Consider the following 19,743-nt stretch of genomic DNA (forward strand, 5'->3'; position numbering starts at 1 on the left):
ATTAATTATTTACCCAGGCAACTTCCCACTCACCAAAAGGATTAAGAATAACAGGCAGGATAAGGGATGGAGCGGAGGGAGTGCAGCATGTTCATAAAAAGGCAACTAATCACCTATCTCTCTCCTGCCATAAGCGCTGCAGATTTACATCTTTACAAACTCTGCAGTCCAAGTGGAGGAGTAACCTTTGTAACACAAAGCTTGTCAAAATGGGAAAGTCCTCATTCAAAAGCAAATGATCCGTTCTTCATTTTCAAAAGCTTTGGCTTCTTCTTGGCTCATCAGGTTCCCGTTCAAACTGGAGGGGAAAAATAAAAGGGATGTGAAAGTAAGGTAGTGACTGTTGCCCAGCTTCTATTTTTCCAAGGTTTTGGAGCAGAGCTCACAGCTTTGCAATGCCCCTCGAGGGCGCACAGTTGGGAACTGGCCTCAGACAGGCAGCCTACAGCACTGCTGTTCCCACTGCACAAGGCTACTTCTTCAGAAATAAAAACTGAACTAACCAACACCAAAACTTCATTGAACTAGAATCGGTGTTGGATACCCCGCTGTCTGCATTTCAGCAAGCAGCATATAGCTGACAAAGGTTCTTACCATGCTGTGGGCTAGTTTAAAGAACTTTTAATAGTCTTCAGAGCATTTTGTGTATTCCATGACAACATAGGAAGAAAACTCTGTTAAGTACTCGGGCATTATTAATGTGAAATGACTTATGGCAAAATTTTCAAGTTGGCAACATGAAGTTAATCTACATTGATATTTACACTCCTGAAAGTGAGCAGCCTGGTTAAGTACAGCTTTCAGAAATGTTGAAACCTATTAAACCACTTGCATTTATGAAATTATTAGGGTTAACTAACACCTCTGCAAATCCAGGCAAGAATCAAAACACGGACTTCGGTCTGAAGGTTCAGAATGATTCAAGTGGGAATTATTGCCTCTTCTGTAGACGAAAGCTGACAGAGGCCTTTGAAAGAAAAGCATCTCTTCCACATCTCCAGGGGACCCACTAGTCACATAGTGAGTCACTGTCTTTCTAAGCAAGAATTCAGTGTCCTTTCACTAAAACAAACATATATATTTAGAAATAAATTTCATGTTCAATAATAAAGAAGCAGCGATGCTAAAACCAGCACAGTCTATTGACTCTTGAGGTCCCTGAGGTGAGGGAAGGAGTGTGGTATTTGGCTTTGTGCCTTACAATGCACATGTGCGACTATGTGATGCCTACCTAATCTAAACCAAGCAAATTTTACAAAAAGTTAATCTTCTTGCAGCTTAGCACTTTCAGGGTGTTTGGAGAACTGCCCAAAGAAAATCCAAGCACAAATTCTATGAACTAAATTAGTAATGCTAATCAAATGTAACCATCTCCTGCTTGTTGGGATTTAGCTCCTGAAAAGCATAAACGTTCAGAAATTTAAAAATAAATCAGGACAAGCACAACTTGGTCTATAAATTTAGGCCCCAATTCTGCAAACATGCATGTTCTGCGAGTCAGCAGTACAGACAGATGCAAACTAACAAAACTGCTTGTAACACACATGGGAGTGTTTCAATGACAGAGGGTTTTTACCTATTTGAAACCCACAGCTGGAACTACTACCCCTGCCTCACATAAATTTGTTCCAAATTTTTCAGGCTGGAAAGTAGTAATGCCAAAAGTGTTTTAAAGGGAAAGAAAGTTTACAAAGTGAGCCTTTGAGGAGGGGATCTTTACCAGACTTCTTTAATAGCTGTGTTCTCCTTGAGAGCTTCGCTGAGGTACTTCACCCCTTTGGCTGTAATTTGATTCTGGATAAGCCTAAAAAAAAAGCACTTAATGTCAAACTAACATGCAAACTAGTTTACAGCACATGCACAACCTATGCTCAGCTTGGTGTCACGGAGAAAAGCTGTCTGCCACAAGACGACGGTTGTGATTCCTGGCTGTGAGGATGGTACGCAGTATTGGTCAAATGCCGCACATGCACATCAGAAAGAGAGCCCAGAGTATCAGTCTTTTCCTTTTAATCTTGCATGTGCTTGCATTCTGGAGATATTGAGCTTAATTACACAGCTGACAAATTTCTTCTGAGAACTCTTTACTACAGGTATGGGATTATGAGATTTGGACTCCGAGACAGACTAACCTCTTGGCTCTGTTTTCTTGTTAAGAACACTGTGAGACCTTTTTAAGCTATGTACGGAAAATTCTGAGTACAGAACCTGTGTAAACCTAGTGTTTTAGCAGTTATGATCTAGGCATTGCCAAATCCTCCTGTCTTGTTTATCAGACCAGCAAGATCTTTGAAAAATAAGGCATTGAATTTGACTCTGGTATGAGCAGGTGCAAGTCCCAGTGAAGCCACCTTAGCAGCTATAAAATATGTCTAATCTGATCTGAGGGTGAAAAAAAAAAGAAAAAGGATCCTAAAGTAGCACAACTGAAGAAACGTTAGGTAATTCTTATCATCCACTGCAGACCATGCCCTAGCTAAAAATGAACCAAGCCCCCCTCATCTGCATGAGTATAAAATACTCATCAACCTAGCCTAATTCAATACTTACCTTTCAGTCTACCATGATGTGCCCCATAGCCGTACCATTCCATGTGACTGGCTGCATGAATCCCACAGGATTCAGGATGAGGCTGAAAACTGGAATGAATTGAACGATCTCTTAGGGAGAGAGGGAAGGAAGGAAGCAGGGACGCATTCCTGTGAAAGGACTTTCTGCACTTGGGAAATTAATCAAAATGCAAAGGGAGCCAGTAGATTCTTTCAGCTACTGGAAAGACACTTTAGTTCTCCCTCAAGTTCAACTATCTCTATAGGTCACCACCTTTTGGAGGTATCCACTGGTATAAGCAACAAAGTAGGATATAAATTTGTCTACTGGCAGAAACCCTTGGACAATACTAAGCCATGATAAAGACATGCATCTATATTACTGTGCCCTGCTTTGGATGGGGAAAGTTTTGTCATGAACTCAAACCAAACTGCTCAGTGAAGCATATCTGCAGCTGTGTGCAAAGCAATCAAGCCCTCCCCACTCCCCTTTTTTTATTTTCAAGGTGATGGGCACCAGCGCTTCTACTGCTTTCAAAAGAGGCTACAAGTACTTGGCACCTCTGACAACTGGCACACTTCCTACAGGGTGGGAACTACACATAATACAGGGAATGCTAGAGTGTGGTTAGCAAAATCTTTGTATAAGCTTGTAAAGGAACTCCATTTATTATGTTCTCTTGATCACTTGGGATGAATGGACAGCTGTTTGTTTCACAGCCCACATCTGCCCAACTCCACCCATGGACAAATTCTCATGAACCTCTGGATTAGAACAGCCAATGCTGTGTTTTCTTAGAAGTTTAACAAGTCTTTTTGTGATTGCTAGAAATAACCCCAGGCTTCCTAGGAATTTATGTCTTATAGATGAGTGTCTTGCATGAGTAAAAGCGCTAGCCCCAGAAGAAAACATCAGGCAAATGGAACATGCATTTAAGTGTCTGTCATGTAGGTTCTTGGTTGAAGACTAAGAGTTGAGCTTGCTACTTTCATAGTATGATGATAAACAGTGAAGAATCATAATAAGGTTATTCTATTCCAGCTGTCTGCCTGTATTTTTTTTAAAACTTTTGTGTTTAAGGCCAGTACTGTTCCTCTAAGGAGAGATGAAATCAATTAGTAGTTTGAAAGTTACCAGGACACACAAACAGCTTGAACTTTTCCCCGTATGAAGGCAGGTTCAAAATGCTAGACAGCAGCTTTATTAACTTTCCATTAGAACTGTCTACAACCAGTCAGCTGCATCCAGACCATGCACAGAAAGCTTACTGTGACCTACATAGACTTGGAAGGTGAAGTTTTAATGCAGTGACTGCCAAAGAGCCCATGCCTCTGTGGAATGTAACTCACCATAAATGTACCAGTGTCTTGTTGACCTTCAGCATCTCTGCAAAACTCATTGCTGCCTCATCATCCAGCTCATTTTTAGTCAACCTACGTGGGAGAGAAAATGTTCACTTCGGCTGTTATCATTCACTTTACACCTCCTGTTTTTCCAGCTTGTCTGTGACTTAGCTTTAGACAGCCAAAAGGGGATGTGCTGTTCCTACCCTGAGCAATTTCTAAAGGCTGGGCACAAAGAGATCACAGAATCACAGAATCATTAAGGTTGGAAAAGACCTTTAAGATCATCAGTACTGAAGAGAAGCCATGGAGGTAAAAGAGACAAGAGTATCAGATCTTTATTTCTCAGAGCAAAGTTCTAATGATACTTTCTCATGATGTTTTAGTGTCTAAAAGGTAGATGAGGTGTGGTGGAAAAAGGCAGACAGGTAGAGACTTACACTGAAGAGGTGCAAAAACTGAGGACAAAGAACTTGCCTTCAGATGATGCCAAGCAAGATGGGGGGAGCAGAGCGAAGCATGACATTGGAATGTGTCCAATGTCATGTGCTGCTGATCCCATTACTCATGTCTACATTCTTCCAGAGACATATAGCTTGCTGGTAGTGAAAGCATAGGGGATGGGGTGGGGAGAGAAGGAGGGAAGAATAGGAGGAGTCAATGGAATTGGAGGCAATAAAACTAGGTTGCAGCTTTCTCTGGAGAAAGGAGGAGAAATAAATCACACTGTCAGTTACCAGAATATTTTCACAGAGTTGTTGTGCCTCATAGCTTCAGCAATACTCTTGCCTCCCTCTGTCGTGATGCCGTTGAAGGCAAGACTGTAAAGTAATAACACAAAAGTGTAAGAAACAGCCAGCATCACTTGGCCCTTCTGCTGCCAAACACTAATGAATATCCTGGATGATCTGTTTCCCCATTGTACAGTTCAGCATTTGGGTGTTTCAAAGGCTGACGTACTTTGCAAACCAGTAAGTCCTTACAAATTTTACAAAAGTGAGAACAGTTCACAGGCTGCAGCCTGAGTGCAGGTCTGTTGTCCAGGCCATAAGGTTTGCCGTCAGTGAGTTGTCCTCTTGGGACTGACAGTGGAGTTGCACCCACTGATTTTAGAGTCAAGCCTTTTAACAAGGACAAAGAGTTGCATTTAGTAGTACACAGGGTTTTACATGCATTTGTCATCCCAACTCCCTGTACAAACTGGGCACTTTGTCCTTTAAGTCCTTCAGACGCCTGAATATCTCATTCTTCTTCCATACACAAGAGGAGGTGTTGTGTTTGGAGAGATGAGCTCGTAAATGCATGCTTTCCATTACAAACCACAAACATTTCTTAGTCTGCCCTTCATTCTTTGAATGGCAAAATCATCCAGGTAAAGCTATGCTCCAGGCTTTGAGAATTCAAAAAGTACCTCCCTCCTCAAAAGCAAGGCCAGAGCCCAAAAATAGTGCAAGGTCTCAAAAAAAGGCAGAAAGAGGGATTAAGTGGGGCAATGGCACAAATATGTCTTAGCACAAGTCCCTGCTAACTTCATCTGAAACTAGATATTCTCAGTCTGTCATGACTGGGCCTAAAAATGGCAAATATGCTAAAGTGATGTAGCAGGGACTACCTTCCTTTAATCTTTGCATAAAGCTACCACAGGTGCTATCTATGAACTCAAATCATGAAGCAACATTAACCAGTGGAAAGTAAGAAATGAACCCAAGTGCAAGTACACCGCAGAGGAGAAGATTCACCCTGCACAGGCACCAGCAAAACCTATCCTTAGCCAGCACAGTTACTCCTTATTTTTGCAAACACATGCATCAGCATATTTGTTCCCATCTGAGAATCCCTCAGCTCTCATTCAGGTTCAAAATGTTTTCTTTCAAGTCTGATATGTCTGGATGGATTCTGCAATTATGGGAAGATGACTATTTCAGATAGCTTTTAAGTTTAAATACATCTAGGTCACTGCATCTGTTCAGCTTTTAATTTTTTAAGCCCAGCTATCTGCTTGCAGAAAGGAGGACAAGGCACCAGCTCGGAAATCCCTGGATCTGAAGTGGCAGCAATAAGCTCTCCAGAGATCCCCAAAGTCACCGAGTACCGTATTTCTAAAGAAACTAGTGCCATGTGCCACCTTGTGGGGAAACCAAGGAGCCTCATCTGCTCCCTCACCGTGGAGGCCAGTGGAACTGGGAGACAAATCGAAAGGATCACCATAAACCCAGTGCTCCAGCTGTGCGAAGGGACTCCAAAACAGCAGACACCACAATATGCATCTTTAAATCCCGAGACAGCATTTGAAAGTCTGGCAGGGGATGGGCTGTTTTACACTGCTGGCTTCTCCCCGTGCTGTGCTACCAACTTCACCCATGCTAGGGCTTCCAGAAGGCTGGTTTTAGATGAGTCACTGAACTCCAGTGAGAACTGCATCTCGTTAGCAGTGACTGTGTGGTGACATAGTTCCACTGGAGTACAGGATGAACCTGAATTTAAGAACACTCCAGTCGCTACTCAAACAGTTTATCACCTAAAAATTATTTTGGCAAAAGCTGCTGTACCTTCACAACAGAAACTGTTAACACTGAGCTCACAGAGAGCCCGATTCTGTGACAGCTGGTGCATCCTTCTGCTAATGCTTCCAGATCAAAATGGCACCCACTGACCATGTGCTTTCACAAATGCCAGTAACTCTGTGCAGCATGAGGAGAGGAGGTGCAGACAGAGGAAAGGATGCCAGCCCTGCAACATTTTTAACTTGCTTAATGGCTGCACAGGGCTTTTTGATTCAATCTGGCTTCCTGCTTGCACTAGGAGCCTGTTGGTTACACAGCAAAGGCTGCAATACCAGATGGCATTCCACGCTAATGCTTGGTGGGAAGAGTCATCGCTTCAAAGCACAATGGGAAAGCCAGCACTACGCCGAGCTGCCTGGCTCTGCTGGTGTTTTACCTTACATTTGTTAACCTGGGGTGGTTCCTCAGGGCCTCTGCAAATGCCTTTGCTCCTTCGTCTCCAACTTGATTACCCCACATCCTGGTGAAGAGAGGAAACCAGGAGATATCAGCGTGTGCTGCCCTACTGCCCCTCGACATTGCATTCTCCCTTTTTCTCTTCCTTCCCCTCGTCCCCAATCACTTCACAGTCTTTCAGGCTTGTGAGAAACCTGGCAGGTACACTCCCCGCACATGTTCCTCTCCCTGCACACCACACCACCACTGCTGACTCACCAGTGCCCTAAGGCCACAGCAGAGAAGCAGCTCTAGGAGACAGCCTGCTGCAGCAGGAGTGCTTTTGGGATCACCTTGCCGCGCTGGGCAAACCCTTTGCAGCCCTGTACCCTTTATGGGGTAAAGGAGTCTTGTGGTCCTGTACAGTGAGCTGCCATGAGAACTACACCACGTCCTAAATTCTATCACTTCTCTGCTCAGCATTTCTTCCCATATGCCTGCTGCAGTTTTCCTGTCACCTATTGGGCACAGACTGGCCTTACACAGTGCAAAGTACCAGTCTTGGGAAAGACTCCCCAGACGCACAACTGCACAGGGACCCACACCCAAATGGATGACTTTCTGAAGTGAGCTGCTCTACAAGGTCTCCTTCAGAATAGTCTGGCAAAAAGGTTACAACTCCCTCAGCGTCATACCCAAGTGGTTCTATCTCCTCTCTCTCCAGCTGCCAAGAGAAAGATCACAATCTCACAAGGGACAGTATGACCCTGGGCTCTTCCACACATTTGTAAGGAGTAGTATTTCCAATGGCAAAACAACCCCTGGTAACACAAAGGGTTAAGAGAAGGTAATGTGGTGAAAGCTGTGGCAATTTGATCAACATTTAATAGCGGTATCTGGTCAAATCTCTTCTATGCAGACCAACCATTTCGAAAATTCACCCCACATATGAGGCTTGAAAGTGTCTCTGCTGAGGTATAAGGTTTTTCAGTTTTTTAACAGGGATCATGGCTTGATGACTCAGAGCCACACTCAGCTTTGATGGGTAATTAGTTGGCAGCTCTTTTAAAATCAATTGAGCTTTGTGGTATCTAAACACATCCACTTCCAGTAAGTTCCCTAGAATTTCCTTGTCCTTCAGTTCCAATGCAGTTTGTTATATAAATGCTGAATATATCTGTTTAAACATTTCTGTCCAAGCTATCCTAGCAATTTTTTCCTCCACAGGAGAAAACAGGAGTCCTTCACTGATATTACAGCAAGTACAGCACAGCAGACCCAGCTATATGACAATGGAAGTGTGCATGCTATTGACTATACTTGTGAAATGTTGTAGGACAACAAAATTAAAGGCCAAAAACCTGATTGTTCAAATCTGATTTTCGTATTTCAGGGTTATTGTGATATTCACAATGGCCAAACAGAGGTTTTAATTCAATGTATTTGAGTATTCGATTCTGAGAAAAATGTTCTCCTGTACAGTGGAAAGAGAAACTGGGGGGAAAAAAAAATTAAAAATTCAAACCCTCAAGTCTAGCACCTCTCCTGAGAAAGAGGACAGGGATTAAAGCTTTACAGTACATTCAGACCTCTCTCCAATCATAGCAGACTCTCCAGTTTGGGACAGACTAGACAGAAGGATGATGGGAATTCCTTCTTCTTCTCCCAGATTGTAACGTTATCAGGACTTGATGTAGAAGGTTAGACAATTATAACAATGACACTCAGTAACTAGGTACATTGCCAATAGCCAGAAAACCACACAGACTTTTTAAAAATGACCAAATATCTCTAGAACAGCTGCGCTGCCGTAAGGAAAGGGGCTATCTTTACCTACTGTCCTCTTGTTAGTTTGCCTCTCCTTTAAGGTTCTGTCAAAACAGGGCAAAAAAACCCCAAAGCCCAAAACAAACATCGTGTGAACTGGAGAACAATAAAGCAGCCCTTCTTTTCCCTCTGAATGGAAAATGTGACTATGCTTCTGCACCAGTTTGTTCTAATGCTGCCATGGGGAGGAATGGCAGAAGAAAAGAAGCTAAGAATGAAAGAAGGAATCCTAAGGGATTTACAGATGCCTTGACAAGACCAAGCCCTGAGCTCTGCTCCTTAGCACTGAACTTACCCAATTTCAAACATTGTCTTGCTCTTCTGGATGGCCTGGGCAAGGCACTTCCCTCCTTCGCTCGTTATTTTGTTTGCTCCTATTCTGCACAAAATACATGAATTGATGAAGTACACTTAGAACTGTACAGCTATTAGAACACCGGCTCAGAAAGCAATACAAGTATTTAAGGCTAATTAAGTCTGGAGGCTAGCTACAGTTACCAAAGATTAACCTAGCGTAAAAAACTACTGCAGGCATTTGACCTTTGATTAAAAGACATCATTTTACGTTGTCTTTTACATATTCTCCACGTCAGCCCTCTGAATCAGAAGCAGATTGGTGCTCAGTATGTCAGAAATGTGTTTTAGGAACAGATCCCCAAGACAAGAACCCCTGCCTAGTTTTTAATATAGTTCGTAATATCAGCCATTGCTACAGAGTACGTGAATTACATGCAGCATGTTTCATGATGCCACAGGGAACAGAATGTTTTTTGGTTGTTTGGCTCCAGAGGAGACTGCAGCTGATAAGCACAGATTGTAATAATTTCAAGTCTTTCTGTTCTGAGCATAGGCGATAGGTAGTGGCATAGGTCAGTGCAGCAGTCAGTGTCTCTGGCTGGCATTCTACAGAAGACCTTTTCTTTTTTTAGCCAATGTGGAGGTATCAAATGGCTGGAGTTCAAGGAAGAGGTAAGTCTCAATTGCATATACACTGCTGTAAAGAACAAACCAAAACCAAAAACCCCTCAACCCACTACATTGACATAAAGTAAAACTGGCTTGTTTGACTGATTTCAGGCACATGAATATGCACTCTATCTCAAAATAATCTCTGGGGTTACTATGCAGCCTGAAAGTAACCATCTTCCAACAGGCTTTTTTGTGAAAAGTTAGATTAAATAAGCAATGCACTGTGTCAAAGCAGTGAAAGAACCAGAGTGCTCTTTGGTTTCAAAACTCTGCAAGTATTTCAAGTGGGAAGGAGGTGGCTAGCACGGGGTTTCAGAGCAAGTTAGTGGTAGAACAAGGACTAGAACCCAACAGTCCCTGCCGGTCTGTTGCCACATTCACACGCCAGCAGCTGACACTGCTGTAGTTAACTCTGTTTTCTGCTGTAGTCACAATTAAACCATTGGTTAATGATCAACCTTTATGTCAAACCAGTGTTGTGCATGGCCAGATGCTCTTATCTGGGGAAGTTCCAGGAATTAAAGGGAACAACTCACCAAGTGAATTTGGGGAATTCCAGAGTTGAGGTATGACACCAGCACAGCCTGACTCCAATGGCCCGTAAAAGACGAGAAGCTTAGTAGTAGATCCAAGCGAATTTGCGTGCTGCAAGGGGCAGCAAAGTTCATGCACCACTTAAGCCTCACTCAGGTACTCAGTCTGGTTTAGGTAAAGAACAGATCTCATGCTCTCCTTTTGCTTATTACTATATTCCAGTAAAGACTATGGATTCAAGAGTTTCACCTGCTGCCATTCACTGCTAGACTACTGTAAAATAATATACAACTGCAACCTAAGTTATATTTTGTTTGAAATATAATTTTTGTCTTTTTTCCACTCTTCCTCCCATTTCAAGTTGCTTTACCTTAATTAGGATATTGTAGAAAGGAAAAAAAAATAATCCAACATACTTAACGTATTCAAGGCTTGAACACTCTTCAATTAGTTTTGCAACATACTTGGCTCCAACATCAGTGATTTGATTGTTGTATAAGCTTAAAGAAAAAGCACATTGGTAAAAATAGGTTATTCGTGCTGTTACTTTAGTATTTACAACCTGAATGTTTTATAATGCAGACATAGCGTCTATCCTTTTTGTATGGCTTTGTACAGATTCACCATTGCTTATACTTCTATTTTGATATACAATTCATATTGTGAAAGGCTAGATATAAAATACAAGGAGACCAGATGTAAGTAATGGGAAAATATTTATAGGATTTTTTTAATAAATGGTCTCCCCAAGCAAACAAAGCTTCCCTTTATTCCTGTGCTAGCACAGAAATAATATTGCCAGTGGAGAAGTCAGAAGAGAAAACACCAGAAGAACGTATTTTTTGTCTTTTAAAAGTCATAAAATCCCCTTGCAAATATTACTGAAGATCAGATACCTGAGCAGATGTACTTATATTAGGGCACTGGAGGAAGGAGGTGATTCTTGGTATTCATGTTCACTTCTCAAAAAGTCATTTTTATGTAGCTACTTAACCAAGAGCAGGAAGTCAGCTAACTTCCAGCTTCACCTTGATTAAGAACTAATTAAGGTCTTAAAGAAATTGATACCATGAACATGACACTTGAAACCGTATGTTTCTGATACTAGTTTCTACCAAGCTGTATTTGCTCTGCATGGTTGAAATAAATCAGTTTCATCAGAGAAAACTAGAGGCTCTAGCTACAAAGCTAAAATATCAAATATAAAACACCTTCCACAACTAGCAGAAGGCTTTAGGTATAAAACTAGCATGCCACACAGTTCAGTAACCTGAGAGTGGTCTGCACTGTGTTATAGAAGGGCTTGATGTCAGCTGGAGGCCACCCTGTGAGGCAGTGCAATGGGAGAGGAAGCTGTGGTCATTTTCCCAGTGAACTGTTACAGGACAGCAGCTGACTCATTTCTGACACAAAATGTTGCTTTGCTTATGTTCAGTAAATGAGGAGGTAACTGTGGTTTCCACCCCACCTTAGCTGTGTCAGTACTGTCAGCACTGCAGTTTTATTTTCTAGTATCAGTATCTAGTGTTTTGCTTCCAATTGGTACATACCCCAAGAAAGTCACAATTTGGTACTTGGAGAGTTCTTCATACAAGATCCTCACGCCATGATCTGTGACCTGATTTACACTGAGCCTGGAATGAAAAGAAAGACAAGAAAATTTGAATCAATACAGATTACAAGTGTTCATCACCCATGAGTTAACGAATCATAGAATCACAGAATGGTAGGGGTTGGAAGGGACCTCTGAATGACTGGAGGTCTATGCATTTTCCTCTGATATTTTAACAGATCCTTATGCCACGTATTAAAAGCCGTTAAGGGAAATGTGAACTCAGTTCCACACGGCTCACTTCTAAAAACAAAAGAAAACAAAAAGGCCCAGATCTCCAAGGTAATGCTCTGGAAGCTGCCCATAGAACTGAAAACAATAAAGTGTACTAAGTCAGAAACCAGAGATAAACACCTCACTCTCTCACGCTTACTGTGACTGCAGGAAGAAATTCTGCTTAACACCCTAGCAAAAGCAAGCTTTCCAAACAGCTCTTCTTGCAACCTTCTCTCTGAGTACCTAGTGAAAGCCAGGCATCTTGAAAGTCACAACACATTCAGGGTCCACTGAATAAAGGTTGTGAAAAGCCCTGTCCAGGAAATAGAACTGCAGTCCCATGGGTGTGATAGATGTTTCTAATTTTACTGTCCCAACTAGATATGCAACAAATCAACGTCAGTCATTCACAGAATAAAAATACTTCTTTTCACAGTTGTTTTGGGGTTTTTTTGGGTTTGATTGTGGTTTTTTTGTTTGGGGTTTTTTTTGTTTGTTTGTTTTAACTTCTCAAGTTGTTTCACTTTGCCTAAATGGACAGGTTCCCATGAATCACTCCAACTCTGATGAATCACATTTTCTGGGTAAAGCTGTCCCCATGAAAACATTTTGACCAGCTTTAGTTCCTGCACAAACTGAAGCTGAACATTGATGGCTAAGAATACCCTATCACCAACAGGCTCCCTGGCTCTTGCTAGTTAATAACTTGGTTACTTTGGAATGCACTATCACATAGGAGAAATCAGAGCCAATTTCCACAAATCAGAACAGTCTGCTGCTTTGAAAGGGATGGTTAAGCTGTTAGAAACAACATTTCCTGACCTGCAGAAATTGGTCATTATAAATCAAAGTCCTAACATCAGAAGAGCCATAGAGACAAAAAGGCAAGCTAACAGACAGATTTGGTGCTGCGGGTGGTGTTAAGATCAGACTGTGTATGGCACGATCATACAATAGGGACAGAGAATGAAAGTCTGTCCTTTTCTTCTTTGTTTTTGTTATGCATTTTCCCCCCAAGCTTCCTTATTGCTTTCTCTTGGGAGGTCAGTTGATTTGCCACTAACTGGAAAAAACAAATGTCACTTGCTTTGATTTAGTCCTAGAGGAAAACAAGGCAGAGCACAGCCAACCAGGAGGAATAAATCAATTTACAAAAAAAAAAAAACTCATGAGGCTGAAGGAACTTTAAAAAAAGATGTATTTGAAGTTCCTGGTTTTCTGCACCTAAGTGTTTAGACAAATAAGGCATAGCTATGTGGCACATCCTCAAAGGACCTGAAATGGAACAATCTGCCCTGTGATGTTAGAGGTGGAGTTAGTTCTCCCTGATCACACCAAGCTGTGTCCTCTCTCTGCATCACCTCAGGGAAAAACCACATCTAAGACTTCGACTACATCCTTTCATGGGGGTGTTAGCTTTTGTACTGTGAAAGCCAAGCATCTTGGCAGGATGTAAAACAAGAAATTCAGACCTTAGACCAAGGATTACTGTGAATAGTAGATCCTCTTTTACCCTGTATGACCAAGGGCAGAGATAGGCTCCGGCAACCTGCAGATAATGGAGGAAGCACTTCTGTTTCCTTTCTTTTCCCTTAAGCACTTTCTCCCATAAAAATCCTCTTTTGAGACAAAACAGTTTGAGAAGGAGCTAACTAAACCTACAGGTTTAAAGAGTCCTGGCTTCTAAGGACCTCTTATCACCCTTTCCATTTGGGTTTCCAAATTCACAGCTTGTCCCTACTCCTGTGACAGGCTGAACAAAGATTTCAGAAGATCTGAAACTTTAATTTCCAGCAGCAGTAAGAATCCTCAACTTTCTCCACTTTCAAGACCAATTCCTTCAGCCCAGCAGTTTGTGGAATAACCAAGGATAAGCTTGCACAGACTCCTACCTGATGACTGCAAGCTTGCTGAAGCAAGGTAGCAGCTGTTTTACTCCATAGTCATTGATGTTGTTGTTGTCCAAATCCAGAGCCAGGTGCTTTTGAAAGTGATGCACAAGAAAGGAAATAGCACTGCAGTCAGCAGAGTAGGCATTGCAGTATGTGAGCTTGATGTAATTGGCATGCATACGTTTGGCAGCCAACTTCCCCACTTTCTCACTCTGAGTCTCATAAAGGCACCTCAACATCCAAACAAAGTTGGGCTGGACCTGGACCTGATTGTAGTTTGGAAGCCTGGACCGAGTGAAGCCTTTCATGTGGGATTTCATGCTCTCCCCAAGGTATGTGATGAGCGTCTTTCTCTTCCTCCTGATGACTGCAGGCAAAACTAAATGTCTGAAGAGCTTCTGCTTGGATCTAGAAAGCAGGCCACAAAGAAACAGGTTGGTAAAATGAAAGTGTTCATTATTTCGGAAAGGATCCTCCCCTGCTAGTTGTTTCTTCATCCAAGGAATACGAAGGCAAGTAGGCTGGGCAGTCTCAGTGGAAGAACATTCATTGAAAAACTGAAGTAACTCCTTGGCACCCACTTTCTCTTCAATAATCAGGAACAAAGCTGTGAAAAAAGACTGAAGGGTTAAGTGCAAGAACTCGTAAGTGGACTGATTGTCACAGCCACTGTAACCTTTAACTGTCCTGAGAAAGCCTAATTGCAAATCTTCTTCAGAGATGTTCACTGATGAGACCTCCTCCTGCTCGAAGATAAAGAAAGAGTTCTCCATCCCTTTGTATGCCATTTTACCCAAAGCTAGAAGAGTTTCCTTTCTTGATTTGAACATCTCTGCTTGGCTCCTGGTGTTGTTCTTCAGCAAACTTGTTTTCAGAGATCGGTTCAGATGGACTTCAATCATGAGCAAAAATACATCTGTCAATGTAACAGAACAGTCCGGAAGCTCGTGGCTTTCAAACATGGAATGGAAGTGTTCATAGCATTTAAAGATAATCCAGCAAAATAAAGGCACTGAACACAAACTGCAGAGATTGGGGTTAGCTTCCAACTGGTTCAATACCAGTGTTCGTTGCCCCTCATCTTTGAAAAACATGGCAGTGTATTCCTTCAGGTTATTGCTGGAGAAACCACGGAGCAACACCTTTTTTCTAATGATGTTTCTTTGGATCTCAGTTCCTGTCCTCGCTGTAAGAATTTTCTTGGATCCCTTAAGAAGCTTTCCTCTGAGAAGGCTTACCAGCAGCACCAGGGGGTGGATGGGTTCATTGGGTGAACACATCTCGGGAACACTACTGAGATCAAAGTTGGAATAGATCTCATCGAAGCCATCAAATGTGAAAAGAACTGTATGAGGGAATTGCAAGATGTGATGGAACACCTCTGTGGGGTCCTGGTCTGGGTAGCAATTATATTTGAAGAGTAGGTCTTTCAAACATATGGCTTCATCTTCCTTAAAGCAACTAAACATCCTACATCGGAAACGGAAGAAAAACTTGGCCCCTATGTCCAATTCTTTTCTAGCCCAAAGGCTTTGTATCTTTTGCAGCAAGATGGATTTCCCAATTCCTGCATCACCAAAGACATAAATGGTCTCTCCATCTTCATTAATTAGCCCAACTGCATCATCAAAAAGGGCTTCTAATTGACATACTTTGCCTAGACTCTCATTGCTAAAACTGACCAGTTCCATAATACTGTTAGAGTAGATTTCTTCAAGCAGCATCTCCTCCCTCTGAGCATACGACATAACAAACTTGGAGTCCCGTCCCTGTTCATATCGGAGTTTCTGGCAATACCTGCTAACTGAAAAGACAGTGGACTATTATTAAAAAGACTGTTATTAAAAAGCCTATGTAGACTATGACCCACCTCTTTGGGAACTGAGAGTGCGTAATAAACTAAAAAAAAAAAATTACGTAAAATTGGTTCTTTGGCAGATTACTTCTATTTATTTGTGCTGCCATCATCACTCTCCTGGGAAATTCAGGTGTTAGTGAAAGAGGCAACGTGTGAGCCACCATTTCCTGAAAGTCATTACTGATGACACTGCATTACTTTAAGGAGCCACTATCTTTCAGCTGAGACTCAAAGCCAAGCCCCTGACATTTTAATACTGTTTTACTCTCTGCAAAGGCACTGGTTGGTGGTCACTGATTAGCTTTTGCATCTGCCTCTTCACTGTATTTATAATCTACATGCAATTTCTATCGGGTATGTGGTTATTCTTTCCTAACTTGTTCAGCAATTTTTATTATTATAAATAGAAAGCATGCATTTTAGAAACTGGGTGCCAGGCACCTCAAAAGATTTTTTTTTTGAAGTGACAAAAAAAAAAGAGATAGTCTCAGTTATTGTGCAACGTTGGCTTGTTTTTATTGCAACAGAAACTTTGCTTCAGATGGGGGCAAAGTAATTCTTGTATTCATATAGTATGAAAAAACTCTCAAGAGGAAAACATTTATTTCTGCAATATTTTAAGTCTGACTTTTGGTATAACTCATCATTTAGGAGCATAGAGTAATTCAGGTTAGAAGGGACTTCATAAGGTCTCTAGTGCAACCTCCTTCTTAGAACAGGGTCATTTATGAGATCAGATGAGGTTACTCAGGGCCTTATCTACTTGGATCTTGAAAACCTTCAAGTGTGGACACTTCACAGCCTCTCTGGGCAACCTGCCTCATTGCTTGACTGTCCTAGTCATAAAATACCATCTATTCCATTGCCAAAACATCACAGTGTTGCTAATAAACTGTAGCAGAGATCTAGAAAATACTACAGGTGGCACAAGGTGGTTATGCCATTATGCTACATATCCACAAACAAACACAGAAAGAGCTTGATGTTAGCAAAACAGGATGTAATACATCAACATGATTGTTGTGTTATACAGGGTGCCTTTTAATTATCTGGCTACCACTGCTAGCAATGTGTGCACAGCTTTTTTTTCCCTGGCTGTGCCTGCCTAGACTCTCTTACTCTCACATCACCTGGTCAGAGCTTCCTACATAGCAGGGTAGTTCTAAGGAAAAGGATATAGGCGCATGACCTTACCTGGATCTGTATTTACCACAGGCTTACTACAGATATTCTCTGAAGGCTCATAACCTATTTCATCCAGCCAAGGCTGAAGTTCATAGTAAGCATCAGTGACTTTCTGCAGGACACGGATGAAATATTCTGAGACTTCTTCTCCCTTGCTCTGAACCAAGTCTAGAATTTTGCGAACCTGAAAAAAAACACATGTAAGATCACTGATGCACTGCATTTTATCACAATTACACTTGTAGATTACTTTAGGATCCTTTTTGGACTGGAACAGGTAACCAAAATATAAACTAGTACCTCAAAAACTTGAATTCAAAAATCTAGCTCTGAATTTGAACCATCACAAAACTGACTGTCTATTTGTATTTCAATGTTGCAAGAAAGTTGGCTCTGCAAGTTAAGGTCTGAACATGTAGCTAAATCATACGCTAACCAAAACCGAATGGATAAATACTGCTCCTCAATAGGGAACCCAAAGGATTTCCTCAGCCTGGCTAGATAGTATATTTTAAATCCCATGCTGGTTAAAAGAAAAAAGAAAGGGGTGGTTTCTCAATGCCCTAAATTGCCCCTCTGGTTTGTAATTATTCCAGTTACATTTAGATTTACCTCAGGATTCAGCCAGATCCAGAGCAGGGTTGGTAGAATCTGCCTCTGGATCTTAATGCAGATCCAAGAACCTACAACTCTTCCTTTTAAAACAGCAACTCGATTCTTCAGGCTCTCTCTGTACAACGGACTCGTTGCCTGCAACTGTAACTAAAACGAATGGCTACCAGGCAGTGACTGGAACAGTTGAACCTTAAGCGTTACCTCTAAAGGCAAGGCAGAATCTGATCTCTGTGCAACCAGTACAGGACAACCCTAGTATAAAACCCTCTGCAAGACAGAGCAAGCATTTGGAGGCCCATTTTGAATGTCTGGATCCTCTTCTTGCTGGAAATGAACGAGGAATTCAGTTCTAAACCAAAGGTTTCTAGAGATTGTGGTCTCTTGTGAGCCTAAAGCAGGGTGAGGTACATACAGCATAGCAAAAGCGTAGTATTTTTTGACAATGTGTATGCTCTAAAAAGCAATTTCACGCCTTCCAGAGAAGCTCCCACAGAGTCCACTTCACTTACTACTGTGGTCTGCTCTCTGTCTCTGCTTAGACTCCTGATGCACAGCCTCCCCCTCAGCTTTGTTAAAACATGTATCTTATGCTGAACAATAAGAAATGGAGATGAACATACAGCGTGCATTTATTCAGCTTTGACTCTATGCACAGAGTGAGCACTGTGTTACCATTTCAACTTGCCAGCAAGAATTACTATTTTATGAAAATCTGCACTGTTAGTGAAGTTCAAGGTCTCTGAACTTTTTATGGTTTGCCTGTGACACTATTCTGAAGCTGCATGACTGGTCGGTCAGGGAAACAGATCAAGAGCTTGTTTTAAATAATGATGCAAAAAGCAACCATGTACATGTGGTAATTTTCTCCTATCAAAAGACTAGGAAATAATTTTTGCTACTGGTGTCCAAAGATGAATCAAAAACCCAAATGTGTCAGGATGTATCAATTTTTCATACAAACATTTACAATGTACATAGGTCTTTAAAAAGAAGACATGATGTGTACATGGACAAGCTACAATCATTAACTTCTAAAATAATATTTAATTTCTGTCTCTCCTCCTCTAAAGCAGGATGATCTGTCCCCCAGCATTCTGAATTAGATTTTCCTTGCAATGCTCTGCACAATAATGAAGGCTTGCGTGTAGGAAGCTGCACTCTAACAGCCACTGTGGTCACCCTCTTGTCAGAGGACAAAGTTGCAGTGGCAGGGACAGAAGAGCAATTATCACCTGCTCACTCATTCTTACAGCTGCCAATGGGCATTACAAGCAGTGCCAGCCCTGCTGGAAAGAGATGTGCTGGAGACACTTGTCCAGAAAGAACAGGGTGGGGAAACTCCAAAATAACAAAGATTAGAAAAGACACTAGACATAAAATTGCCAGTTAAGCCCATAAAACCTAGTGGTAAACTGAAAGCAACAAAAACCTTATGCCAGCTAGTGAAATAAAAAGAATACCTTATCTGCTTGAGTTGGGAACTGGACAGCAATCTCTGCATCTTCAGTGGAGAAGTAGTCATTCTTAACCAAGTTGTCAATCAAACACTGCGTGTTTCGGATTCTACTGACCAGAAGTTCTCGGTATACCTTCAGCAAAGCAATGAACGACGGAGGACTTGCTCCTGGAGGTTTTTCCAGAGAAATCTCCAAGTTAGCACGAAGTTGGCCTTCCATAGTTGAGATAGCCAGAAGCTGCTCCGCCTAGCCTCATCTTTGACAAACTGTCCATTTGCAGTGAGAAGTCAGCCTGGAGTTAACTTCAGGGAAACAGGCAATCTGTCCTTCACATAACCAAGTCTGTAAAAAGTAATTGCATTGAACCTCAGTTTAAACCTTATCCTATGCAGATACATCCTTCAATTAGCCATCAAAGAATACTTCCAAACTCTGTGCAATATCAAGGCCAACTTTATTAAAAAGTGTCTTCCTCGGGTACTTCCATTTATTTGTTCAGGTTTTGTAAAAAAAAATCTAAAGCAGGCAGTCCCTCTTCTGTACCAGTATTTTACGGTAGCTTGCCTCATACAACACTACTGGCAACTGCTTTATTAACTAACAGTTCTTAGTGTATAATTTAATATTTTTTATTTGCTTTTCATGTTTCAATAGACAAAGTAGGGCATCTGTCCAAACATATCTGGACAAGGAAATAAACGGAATAAAATTATACTTCATAGCAATTAATTTTGTAGGAGGAATTC

The 19,743-nt window shown here is 41.6% G+C and overlaps 1 protein-coding gene across 1 annotated transcript; it reads right to left on the reverse strand.

The window, feature by feature from the left end:
• Nucleotides 1-225: 225 nt before the first annotated feature.
• On the reverse strand, nucleotides 226-19,216 carry NOD1 (nucleotide binding oligomerization domain containing 1; the record flags this gene model as incomplete). Its single annotated transcript, XM_082015021.1, has 11 exons — nucleotides 226-298; nucleotides 1,721-1,804; nucleotides 3,900-3,983; nucleotides 4,631-4,714; nucleotides 6,834-6,917; nucleotides 8,955-9,038; nucleotides 10,579-10,662; nucleotides 11,713-11,796; nucleotides 13,883-15,686; nucleotides 16,935-17,109; nucleotides 19,001-19,216. The coding sequence occupies 11 exons, from the start codon at nucleotides 19,214-19,216 to the stop codon at nucleotides 226-228; spliced, it is 2,856 nt and encodes a 951-aa protein (XP_081871147.1).
• Between the last annotated feature and the right edge of the window lie 527 nt (nucleotides 19,217-19,743).

This window comes from Phaethon aethereus (genome assembly GCF_964289735.1).
Source record: "Phaethon aethereus genome assembly, chromosome: 2".
NCBI lineage: Eukaryota > Metazoa > Chordata > Aves > Phaethontiformes > Phaethontidae > Phaethon > Phaethon aethereus.